At 39.0% G+C, this 12,457-nt stretch overlaps 1 protein-coding gene across 3 annotated transcripts in view; it reads right to left on the minus strand.

The window, feature by feature from the left end:
* The window catches only part of LOC143299205 (uncharacterized), a 66,607-nt gene extending 61,029 nt beyond the window's left edge, over positions 1 to 5,578 (minus strand). For 2 of the 3 annotated variants that reach the window (XM_076612389.1, XM_076612387.1), the window contains exons 1-2: positions 5,158 to 5,578; positions 3,823 to 3,910 (exon numbers count right to left, since the gene is read on the minus strand). In XM_076612389.1, coding sequence (XP_076468504.1) covers positions 3,823 to 3,877 — 55 coding nt within the window. In that variant the 5' untranslated portion in view covers positions 3,878 to 3,910; positions 5,158 to 5,578. The remainder of the gene's footprint in view (positions 1 to 3,822; positions 3,911 to 5,157) is intronic. The other variant, XM_076612388.1, reaches the window with a different exon arrangement.
* Between the last annotated feature and the right edge of the window lie 6,879 nt (positions 5,579 to 12,457).

Here is a 12,457-nt window from a genome sequence, read left to right on the forward strand (position 1 = left end):
AGAACCTTGTATGACATTCTGATTGTGTGCTCACAAGGCCTCCACATAAATACAATGACAGAACACCTCAAGGAAAACTTTGTTAGATACTCTGCTAATCAAACCAAGCCAAACACAGAGCATTAAGACCCACTCATCTGCTTGCACAGAACTTTATTTCACATGAAACTAGATACTTAGATACTATGACAGTTGTATGTACCCATCAACAAAGACAGCACACACACACACACACACGCACACACACGATCACACAGAACTTTATAACACATGGAAACTATGCTAGATACTATTACATGTATATTGTACCCAGTAGGAAAGACCACCACTCACACAGAAATTATCACACTAAAAAACTTTGTTGCACACTAATTACCATGACAGTTAAACACACATTACATAAACATGTATGTTGTTATGTACCCACATGCAAACACTGCCAATTACACATCGGCTCACACAGAACTTTATCACAGATGTTGTTTTGCACGCAGATCTATGATCTATACAAAACAGCGTGGAGAAACCATTTCATAAAGTAATGACAACTTTCCTATTCATGAGCATATCTCTCTTTGAGACCACCTGTGGGGTGATCACACAATGTTGAGCCACCGGTAGAAAGAAACATGAAATATAAGGTCAATAAATCAGAACATAGCCCAAAGAAAGCCATTAATCTAGAAGATCAAATCTGCATTCAAGTTTCTTTGTGAGGATGTGCCCTTCTGCCCATTGGACCCAGACGGAAAGTGAGCCTCCTTTTTTCCCCCCATTTGTCACTGCAGAGTGGAAAATGATATTCCTTTTCCATTGGCAGAGTACACATAAAAAAATATTAAAAAATCATACTGAACAGAAAATGCAAATGATGCAAGTGAAAGGGAGAAAGAAAACAAGAGAAAAAGAAAGTTAGGGCAAAAAGAAGGGAAAGAGAGTGAGTGAGTGAGAGAGAGAGAGAGAGAGAGAGAGAGAGAGAGAGAGAGAGAGAGAGAGAGAGAGAAGGAAAGTGGCTGGGATTAAAAAAAGTGGCAATGCAGTCTCCCCAAGACCTTCATGACAGACAGCCCATTGTAAAAAGAAGCAGATATATATCACTAGTATTAGTTCTAGTACAAATAGTACAGAGTTCAAGAATGACATTGTGATTGATAACATTTGAAAATTTCCCCTTTTCCCAGCAGCATGTAAACATGTGATTCAGCCATGGTTTTGAGACATAAATTGTAAAACAATAAATGTAAAACTAAAAGCCAACCAAACAATCAATCAGTTAACTTTGCCAGTCATAAACTACAATGCAAAAAGGATTTTTTTTTTTTAATCAGTTGTAAAAACAGACCTTTCCCACCTAACTGCTTAAAGCTTTAGTGTAAAAGTTTTTCTTTAAACATACCTTTAAAAACTTAATTACATGACCCCCCCCCCCCCCTATTCCCCCCAGCCCCCCCTAAAAAGTGTATCATTCACACTTTCTCCTCCATGACCAATTATACGAATACACTCCATTTAATTTTCATACGTTCATCTCACTACTTCAAGGATGTAAGAAAATATTAAGACTGTGACAAACCACTCCACCTTTTCTGGCTTGATTAAATATGAATCATTGAAAGCTCTTCAAGCTCTTAATACATACATGGTTTAATGGATGTGTGTCACACACGTGCCAACATCACAATTAAGCTCAGAAAAGAAGGTTGTACTTTGTAAACATCTGTACTTTATTTTATTAAGATTAAAAAAAAGAAGTTCACTCCAGCTGAACAGGCCTCATGTAACATCTATATGTCAACAGAGGCTTTTCGTTTTGCTTTTTTTTTTTTTTTTTTTAAACTGAAAGTGACATCAGAAAAAAATTTCCAAACCTTTCTGCGTCAGTTTCTGGGGTATATACACTCCACTGCTAGTGCCTTTTATCTCAATAAACAGCTACTCAATACACTCTCTAAAATTCACTGTTAAGCCTTCAGCACACTGGAATGAACTCAGGTGCCGGCTTTCTGTAGCTGGATTTGAATGAAACTTGAGCTGAAAGCTCTCACGCTAAGGGAGGGGGAAGTCCTTAATCTAAAATCAATTCTATTCAAACAAAGGCTTCCTGAAGTCTGTCAGAACATGTGAATGGCCTTATTAGGATCTTTCTATGGCTACGTTTTATTTTCTGTTGGACATTTGGTGGGCACTCACATTCACCCCTTGTTTACTGTCACTACGGGTGATCTGCTTTGGGTTCCCTTTATTAAAGAAAAGAAAAAGGAAAGATGAAACAGGAAAATTCCATTTAATGTTGACTGATGTTAGCCCACAGACATACAGACAAAGAGTAAAAACTAAACTATGCCAAAGTAAAAAAAAAAAAAACAACCCAAAAAACAACAAAAAAAACCCAACAACAACCAAAAACAGGAGGCAGGAAATATAAGAAAATAAAAAAGCTTTGTAGTATCACTTATCAGAATATAAACTGTTTCATATGTATTAGATCATAATGTTTGTTTACAATGGTTAATCGATAACACTTCATGGAAGAAAAAAATGATGCATGCAAACATGATAATACATTAATTATTTATTTAGAATGATATCATTGGTGAGTACTGCTCTGTCTAAAAGTGAATGTAATGTATACTGTATAGATCTTGGTGTTCATTACATAATCAACAAGAAATAACATTATAACATAACACAGTTAAGTAAACGGTACAGTATAGTTCAGTACAAAATAACGCAATATAAATCTTAAGTATAATACAACATAATTCCAGACCTCAGCTAATAATAAAACTTGTCACTCAGACTCTGTGATCAATGGTATTCAAACAAAACAAATAATGAATGATAAAAACACCATCTCACCAGCCCTCTATCCCTTAAAATACATAAACAGATAAAATACAAAATATATGAATAAATGAAATAAAACAAAACAGAAAGGGAGACCTCAGAAAATTCTTGTGTGTTTCATTTAACCTTGAAATATATCATAAAACCGTAACCGATAAATTAATACTATAGTACATAGTATATAGATATGCCATGATAAAGTACCGTGTATATGTTCACCCCAATTGAACACACAGCTCAAAGAAATGTTGGAGCTTGGAGTTAATGATATATAAAGTATTACATTCTTAGACAATGGAAAGAAAGGAAAAAAAAAAAAAAAAAAAAATCAAATTGTCATATTTAGACCTCAGCCACACACAAATATTTCCTTATAATTTTGGCACAGGAACGAAATGTGAACAAATCAATTTCTGTCTTACTTTAGTTTTAGAAAGGATAGGTTCAATGATTTTGATATAAACTTTTGTCCATGAAACTGAAAGGAAATTTCTTGAATTTCCTGATTTGTCTGTTATGTCATTCATATCCAAACCTGTCCAGTGCACTGTCACTACACATGTTTCTCCTTTTTCATCACTTCCATCACTTTTTGACTGCAGTGGAATGTTACACATAATATATACAACTATATATATATTTATTTACATACATATTTCAATCACCACATCTGTTTAAAAATACATATATCAACAGATAAAATATAGATCAAACATACAGTACAGAAAATTATCTCTCTTGCTCCTAAATTTTGTCTTGTCTACTCTCTCTTATCCTCTTTAATTATATTTTCTCTTTCGGACAAAGGGTGAAATCATGATGGCAAAAAATAAAAATGGGTAATACTAACAGATGACTTCATGGTCTTTTGCCTGATGTACAAAATTCAACATATTGCTCTGGGTGGGTGTTCATAAGGTACATAAGCATGGTATTTTATGGTAACATTAACACATAGTAAAACACTGGACCTACCTTCACCTACTACCCCCAGTACTTCGTATTTGTTCATCACATTCTTTAGTTGCATCGGCACTCACGTAAAACAAATCCACACAAGTACCTGAAAAAAGACAATATTACATGTACTTATTAAGATTAAATATCACACAGAAGATACATATCTATTATACATATACATAAATATCAAGTGAGACACATCACTTGTTGTTCTGAATGAACTACGATGACTTGAAATAAACATTATATATATATCTCTCTCTATATATATAAATACAAATTTACTAATTTTATTGTTCTTCTTCTTCTTTCTTTTTTTTTTTTTTTTAGGACACAAATCTAATGTGAAATTTAAGATCAACACACTGGGAAAGATTGACCACAATGCTGACATACAGAGTCTGAGTTTAAATGTGCAAGTTGTTTAGTCTCTTCATGTGTGAGCTGCATCCAGACCACAAAAAGTGTGTTTGTGTTTATGTGTGCGTGCATGCGTGCCTCTGTGTGTGTGTGTGTGTGTACGCGCATGCATGTGCACATGTGTGTGTGTGTGTGTGTGTGTGTGTGTGTGTGAGTATGTCTGTCTGTGTGCGTGCGCACGCATGTGCACATGTGTGTGTGTGTGTGTGTGTGTGTGTGTGTGTGTGTGTGTGTGTGTTTAAATGCATGGCTCATTAATTGGAAGACTGTAAAATGTGCATATAACTGATTTTTTAAAAAGCCAAAATAATGAAAAATTGTGAAATATACATTAGTGATTTACATTCACAACCACATACTACATACACATGCCAGTCACAAAAAAGCACACACATTAATGTTCCCATTGCTTATCAAACAGTCCAGCTGGAAGTCCTTAAAAACAGCAATAAAAAGCAAAACAAAATCAGACAAACTTCTACTTAGCATTGTGCAGTATTTCTTAATCAAGTAAAACTGAAACAGAATTTTCCTTTATATCACCAATCATCTTTACACTGTCTAAAATGTGTCTTTCTCAATTTCATATAGAAACAAAAATATCAAACAATGTCAAACTGAAACTAACAGGAACAGATCACTGTTTAAAATTGTTCATATTTAATATGAATAGTTCAAATGTCATTCACCATCATATTCTTTCACACACACACACACACACTGATGAGGCAAGTGGGTGAGGGAAGGTGTGGTGTGACAAAACGTTTTTTTTCTGTAATTGGGTAAGGATAATAAGTCGAATCTCCTTAATTACACAAAACTGACATCTTTCAATGAAAACACGGAGTGTTGGGGGCCCGGGGTCGGAGGGTGTGGGGGGCGTGGGGGCTATACGACAGGTCAGAACAATAAATAGTCAACATCACATACCTTCAACTGATCCTGCCTCTAGAACAAGTCACCACACACTGGCACGTTTAACTAAGTCGAACATACTGCACCTCTATCACTGTCATTCCGATAAACTTGCGATGTGTGCACACACACTCAACCGAAATGGGCCACGGTCTTGACTAACTTCACAGTCACACTCTTTCAAACCGATTTCTTTTTTTTTTCCCTCGAAAACGCATGCAACACACACCAACACGTATATAAACTTTACTTTTCCACCCTCACATTATTTCTGACACTCCGTTGAAAACCATGACAAGAACCAGGTGGACCCTTGCACTGACGATAGCGAAGGCAAGTGGTGGGTGGTTCAGCACCTTCTCTGATCAATATTCAAACCGCAACAGCACCATGTGACGCGCTGTCGCAAACGGGCGAAAACAAATTCGGCCATCAGTATTTGCCTTGCCAACATGCCCCACAATACACTGACAACTTCCGCTCTCCTGAGGTACTGCGTGGGTTCGAATGATTTTCAAGCAGAGGCACAAGCAGGGTCAGAGGATTATTATTATTATTATTATTATTATTATTATTATTATTATTATTATTATATCATTATTTCTAATTATCATTATTATTATCAATTTGTATTTAAAATTTTTTATCTTTATTTTTTTCTAAGACGGATTACTTTTGTTTTACCGTAAGTCAAACGAAACTATAAATCTCAAGTTGATTGTGACCGTAAAATGATGTATGACTTAATTCAGCCAGTCTCAACGGGTTGGTTTAATGTATTGTAATCAGTTATGTATTGTTCCCTTAGTTTATGATCATTTTGATAGGTTTATGAACAAGCCGGTACAGAACAAAGTCTGTGTTGAAAATACATCAGTACATGATATAGTTCATTCAAGAAATATCTGGTTCCGGCACTTGCACTTGTTGTTCATATACTGACATAATACACGGCTAAGCTAGCCTAACACACACATACACACACTCTCTCTAACACACGCACATGGAGGCACTCAGCTCGGCCGGGGGACTGACGGGAACAGAGTCAGCGTGTCACAGCGCGGCCCGGCCGGATGGTGACACGGTGTGTGTGTGTGTGTGTGTGTGTGTGTGTGTGTGTGTGTGTGTGTGTGTGTGTGTGTGTGTGTGTGTGTGTGTGTGTGTGTGTGTGTGTGTGTGAGAGAGAGAGAGAGAGAGAGAGAGAGAGCATGAGACACTCAGGCTGATACAGAGAACAGTGAGGTAGTCGTTTCAGTTCAACCGTATATCTCCGTAAAATGTAATCGAATTTGCATTTACAATTGCATTAGAGTGGGAACGACTGAATATTCTTGTTTATTTGTTATACTAATTCACTATCACTAATTTCTGCATTTCTTATTCGTGTTCAACTGGGATGGTCGCATCATGACTAGTACGCCGGGGACGCGACTATGTAACTGCTGTTTCAACATCAGTAACAAGAGTTGTTTCCCGTACATCATTCCTAAGACAATAGGAGAAAAGGAAATGAAAAAAGAAAAGAAGAAAACAAAAGCAAAAACAAACAAACAAACAAAACCGGCCAAAAACAATAAAAGGAAAAACAACAACAACAACACACACACACACACACACACACACACACAAAACCAATAAAGAAAGAAAGAAAGGACAAAAAGAAGAAAAACAGACAACCAGCTAAATGATAATCCAACAGCTTGCGATGAATGATGAATTACGAAAATTATATATATATTGTTCATGACCTAAAGACCCCTTTGAATGACTATTCATTTTCTCACTAGTTTTTTAATTCTCTCTGTATCTCTACCTGATTTAAAACCCTATCGTCTCTGCTACATGTAGACAGGCATTTGAGACGCAAAACGGCGAGGTTTACACTTTGGAATATGAGAACGGACAATGCATCGGTTTAGATACAGAACTGGTGAGCAAAGCAAATGAATTAATTTATTTGTGTCACGGATCCAGTCCCAAGAAAATGACTGTGTAATTTTGTTCTTGGTTGCCCCTACACAAGGAAATATAACCAAGCCTACGTCAAATGTCTATAAAACCTAAGTAGTACAAACGCCCCTCTCTATCTAAATGAAGTTTGTTAATGTCATCTTGCAACATGAATGGCGTACAGAATTTTCTCCATCTCTTTACTTGTATTGAAAATGTGAGAAAAAGTTACTTCATAAAATGAAGCAGCGTACGATTTCATATTTACGCTTATCTGCTTATTCTCGTCTTATCCTGTTTCATTGAGCTGCATCATGTTTACGTGAACCCCTTCATTTGGGGTTAAGGTGGGTATATTATAGGAGTAAATAATTAAGCCATTCCGATTCCGACGCTCTCTCTCCCTCTCTCTCTCTCTGAAACCTGACAGCCTTCAATCAACCTGACAGTTGTTTTTTTTTTCAGCCGGTGAAATCATTTCCGAACTGTCACATAGCTCGGACACTGTTCGGACGGTCTGGAGCCGCAAGACCGCTGTCCCTGGCAAAATAACCCAGTGGGTAAGTTATCGAATGTACGTGCAGACAGTAGAGAGGGGGTGATGGAAGGGAAGGAGAGGGGGTGGGGTGGGGCGGGGGTGTAGGTCTGCATTGTGGCTTGGCGTTCTCCCAAGTGAGAACAGCCTGGATTTCGCGCAGACAAAAACACAACACAGCACAACACGACACAACACACAACAACACTGTACAGTACAAAACGAGACACGATACAAGACACGATACAACACACACACACACATGCACCCCCCCTCACCCCATTCCCCCACCCCACAATCTTTTACATGAACTCTCCATAACCCTGTTGTATTTCCTGGGCTAATTTCGCTTGTGTAAAGTTTCTCACAGAAAGACACTAACGCCCATGTGTGAGTCCCATTAACATACAGTTGCGCAAGTAAAAAAAAAAAAAAAAAAAAAAAAAAAAAGCACTTGTTTGCCGCTCCGCAACACTATCTATGTGGGACAGACTGTGAATAGCAATGCTCGAGGTACAGTTACACCGAGCAACACAAAAGACAGGGTCAGGATTCGGTTTTATAAAAACAAAAACAACAACATAAGTGAAGCTGGTGGTAAGGACGATGGTGATATCATATGTCAACGACTATTGTGACGATGACAATGTCCATGATGATGATGACGATGACAAGAAGACGGCAGCGACGACTGACGACGGTGACATTAATGATGACAATGAAGTGGGTGACGAGGACATTGACGATGATGATAACGGCGACGACGACTCCTGTAGCAATGTTGATAATCACAGTGACGACGACGACATAATCATAAGAATACTATAAACACCATATCCACCAGTATACTCATCTTCATCATAGTCATAAGCAGCAGCAGTATCAACACCGTATCGTTTTCGATGACAGTAGGAGCAACAGCAGCAGCAATAGTAGCAGTAGCAGCAGCAGTATTAGTAGTAGCAGTATTAGAAGCAGCAGTAGCAGCCAACAGAAACAGCAGCAACAGCAGCAATGGTAGTAGTAGTAGTAGTAGCAGCAGCAGCAGCAGCAAGCAGTTGCAGCAGTAGTGGTAGTAGTAGTAGCAAAAAACAACAACAACAACAACAAAAAATCCATCGTAGAATCAGCAAACAAAGGTACAGAACAAACAACTGAATGATTGCAGAATCCACAAACAAACGATGAAATTGAGTAATTGTCTGACTGACTGACTGACCAATCGATGGCTCACTTTATTCAACGACTTATTGCCTTCCCGACAGATTGAACTATCACCGATTGATCAACAAATTAACCAGTTACCCAGACAGGGAGTTATCATTAGTAGGGCTAATAACGTTGTCTGTTGATTACAGCCTCCAATGCCAGGGGGAAAACAGCAAAAAGTGGTGTTTCAAGCCGCAAAACAATATCCAAAGCAATAAGCCTAAAACCGTTAAAATGGTCTGGAGGGTAATGTTCAACTTTAGAATACTAAACTCAGGGGGGCTGTTTAGACGAAAAACAAAGGGTGTCTTAGGTTTTGTTTGTTTGTTTGTCAGCTAAGCTGTACGACCACTACTTTCCCATGGAACTGCGACAATTTTATACACAGTAAGCTCAGCCGATCACAGCCAGAGAAACCTCCTGCAAGCCATTTTGACTGCTGATCACGCGGGTGGTCGCGTCATCAATCTCTGTGTGTGGCGTGCAGGTGGGGAAGGAGTACTCAGCTTACTGTGTATTTGTCGCAGTTTTATGGGAAAGGAGTGGTCCTAGAGCTTAGCTGAGGGTTCCAGTCAACTCAGCGCATCGAGGTGAGCCTAAAACACCCTTTGTTTTTCGTCTAAACAGCCCCCCTGAGTTTAGTATTCTAAAGTTGAACATTACGGTCTGGAGATATGCCACTCTAGATAAATTGTGTGAATTATCAGCCCTCCAGAGTTATTTCCCTTTTCTGATGACGTCATCAGTGACGTCACTATATACGTGTGTGATACGTTCTACGCAGTCAAGGGGTTTAAAGAAGGTAGACGGCTAGCTACAACGGTACTGGTAGCGAAACCAACGTACGCGACCACAATGTTACGCAAGTAATGCCATAATTAGCCTACTTTTCGAAGACAACTGAAATATTAGCCTTGTTTCCCTTGCTAGACATTCGTGTAAACTAATGTTGACCTCTCTAAACGGTATAATAATAATAATAATAATGATAAGAAGAAGAAGAAGGATTATGATGATAAATTAAAACATACCCCACCCACCCTCCCACCCTGCATACAAACACTCACCCCTGACCCCCTCCTTACACACGCACACACACACACACACACACACACACACACACACACACTTAACGCCATTACAATCAGCTGACTCTGTGGCCAGCACAAAGTCTGAGGACGGGATCCTTCGTTATATTATTAAAATTATTGTATATAGCCCAGCCGGCCACCACAGGGCCATATGAGAACAGGAAACACTATCATTATCGGTCCAGTAGAAACTGAAACAAATGGAAAAGATATTAAGGCACAACTACAGTCATGTTCATGCACACAAACCTATGACATGCCTCTGACGTACACCATTCCATACTTTTTTTTTTCGCCAGAGAGGATTGGAAAAAAAAAGGTGGGAAGGGAGGAAGAGGGGGGGGATGAGGGGGGACCTATGCATAAACACAAAATTATATATGTAAACATAACTATGGATAAAATTATATATATGTAATAGGGTGTATAACAAGCATACAAAGCCAAAAACATCAGCGGGCAACTTACGCGTCCTGTTTGAGCGTATACAATAGAAATGCCCAGTTACAAAACCGCGTGTTGCTATTAAGACAGAAAGTAAGAGACGAAAACAACAACAACAAACAGAAAGTGATAGAAAGGTCGAAATTTCTAGCACATAATTCCCAAGGGGTGGGGATACTATTCATAGCTGAAAGAGCCTCCAGCATCAGGACGGGAAAGGGAAGATGTCTGACTGTCAAAAAACAAATATCTTCTATCTTAGAATTCAGCCATCAACAGCCAAATCTTCACACAAGCAGACGATTTCTCGAGACTTCGGAAAAGAACAATTCAGGCGTCATTAGGGACCAACATCAACAACAATAACAACACCACTGAACACCTGACCACCACCAACTTCAACTAAAACAATACAACCTGACGGCGGTACCAACGACACCAGCATCAACAAAACATAACAAACACACAAAATATCTGTAACATCAGTAGCTCTCATCCCCTAACCCCCACCCCCCCATCCCCCCAACAACACGACACAAACGTCCTCACCAAACATAATAATCCACAACCACAACCATATAAACACGACAGTACATCTCGTCACAAGACAGGACACTTAATTTTTCTCTGACGTCATATCGTACAGCCAACCAATCACATCACTCGGTTGTCAATGGCGCCACTGGGTTGAAGAGGCGAGTTCTTGTCTGCCAAGACTTCGTAGAAGTGGTCATCAGTCTTCAGAACCTCAGTAGTGTTGCTGTTTCCACTTGGTTTATCTCAGTGAGATCAGAGAGAGAGAGAGAGAGAGAGAGAGAGAGAGAACAAATGGACGGACGGATAGAGACAGAGACCGACCGACGTTGAGAACTACCTGTCCAGTATCACTCAAACGAAAAGACTATGTTGAAAAGAAGGAACAGACACAAAAACAGATTGAGAGAAACACGGGAAACAGATAGATGGAGGGATTTAGGGAGCGCGCGCGCGCGCACACACACACACACACACACACATGCGCGCGCGCTTACACACACACACACACACATGCGCGCGCGCTTGTTTTGAATTCGTGATTCATGTCCGGGATCTGGATGTGGTATTGTGATGTGTACGCCTGTGGGTTGGTGTTTAAGCTCGCGCGCGCGCGCGCGCGCGTGTGTGTTGTACCTTTTTCCTGCGATTATTCATATATCTGCAATTTGTAGTATTGTACTGGTGGATACATATTTTGTTTTCCACTTGTATGTCTTCATGTGCTCTTCTGTGGTATAATGCACCGATATATATATATATATATATATATATATATATATATATATATATAGTTTCATGTGAGGCGCTTTGAGCCCATCCATGGGGAGTTTACGCCATATAAGTACGATTTATTGATATTATTATTAATACTATTATTATTATTACTATTGAAGGTTTCATGGAAGGAAAGAAGGGGACATGGAGGATGTGGAGAGGTTGAGAGAGAGAGAGAGAGAGAGAGAGAGAGAGAGAGAGAGAGAGAGAGAGAGGCACACACACACGCACACACACAACACACACACATACACACACACACACACACACACACACCACACAATCACGCAGGCACATAAACACACACTGGAAATAATGAGATAATTGAAGATGCGAAAATAAATATTCTGAAGGATTTGCCGTGAGCTGTAGCGCTCCCTCAAGGACACGGAAACTCATTCTAATAACAAAAGCTGAATCACCATACTGATATGAAATTTCCGGATAAACAAGTCCAAGGCACATAACACTGTTAGTGAGTCTTTTCCAAGTTTCACCTCCATTATCTGCAATCATTAGCGTCGATGTTTCAACACCAGTTTTTATGTGAGCTGCAATTTCTTGCAGCAATAATGAACATGCAGGTATATATATATATATATAGTTTCACGACATACGTGAGATGGGCATAGCAATCAACAACTGGCTGAAGCCTGGAATGAGGCAATGAGATGAGGTGGACAATGTTGAAGAAAGATGTAACAGCGATGAGTGAGCGAAGATTGCGTCATGAAACAATGACGTCACGAGATATAGTCAAGACAGAAACTCCCAT

This window comes from Babylonia areolata, chromosome 24 (genome assembly GCF_041734735.1).
Source record: "Babylonia areolata isolate BAREFJ2019XMU chromosome 24, ASM4173473v1, whole genome shotgun sequence".
Classification (NCBI taxonomy): Eukaryota; Metazoa; Mollusca; class Gastropoda; order Neogastropoda; family Buccinidae; genus Babylonia; species Babylonia areolata.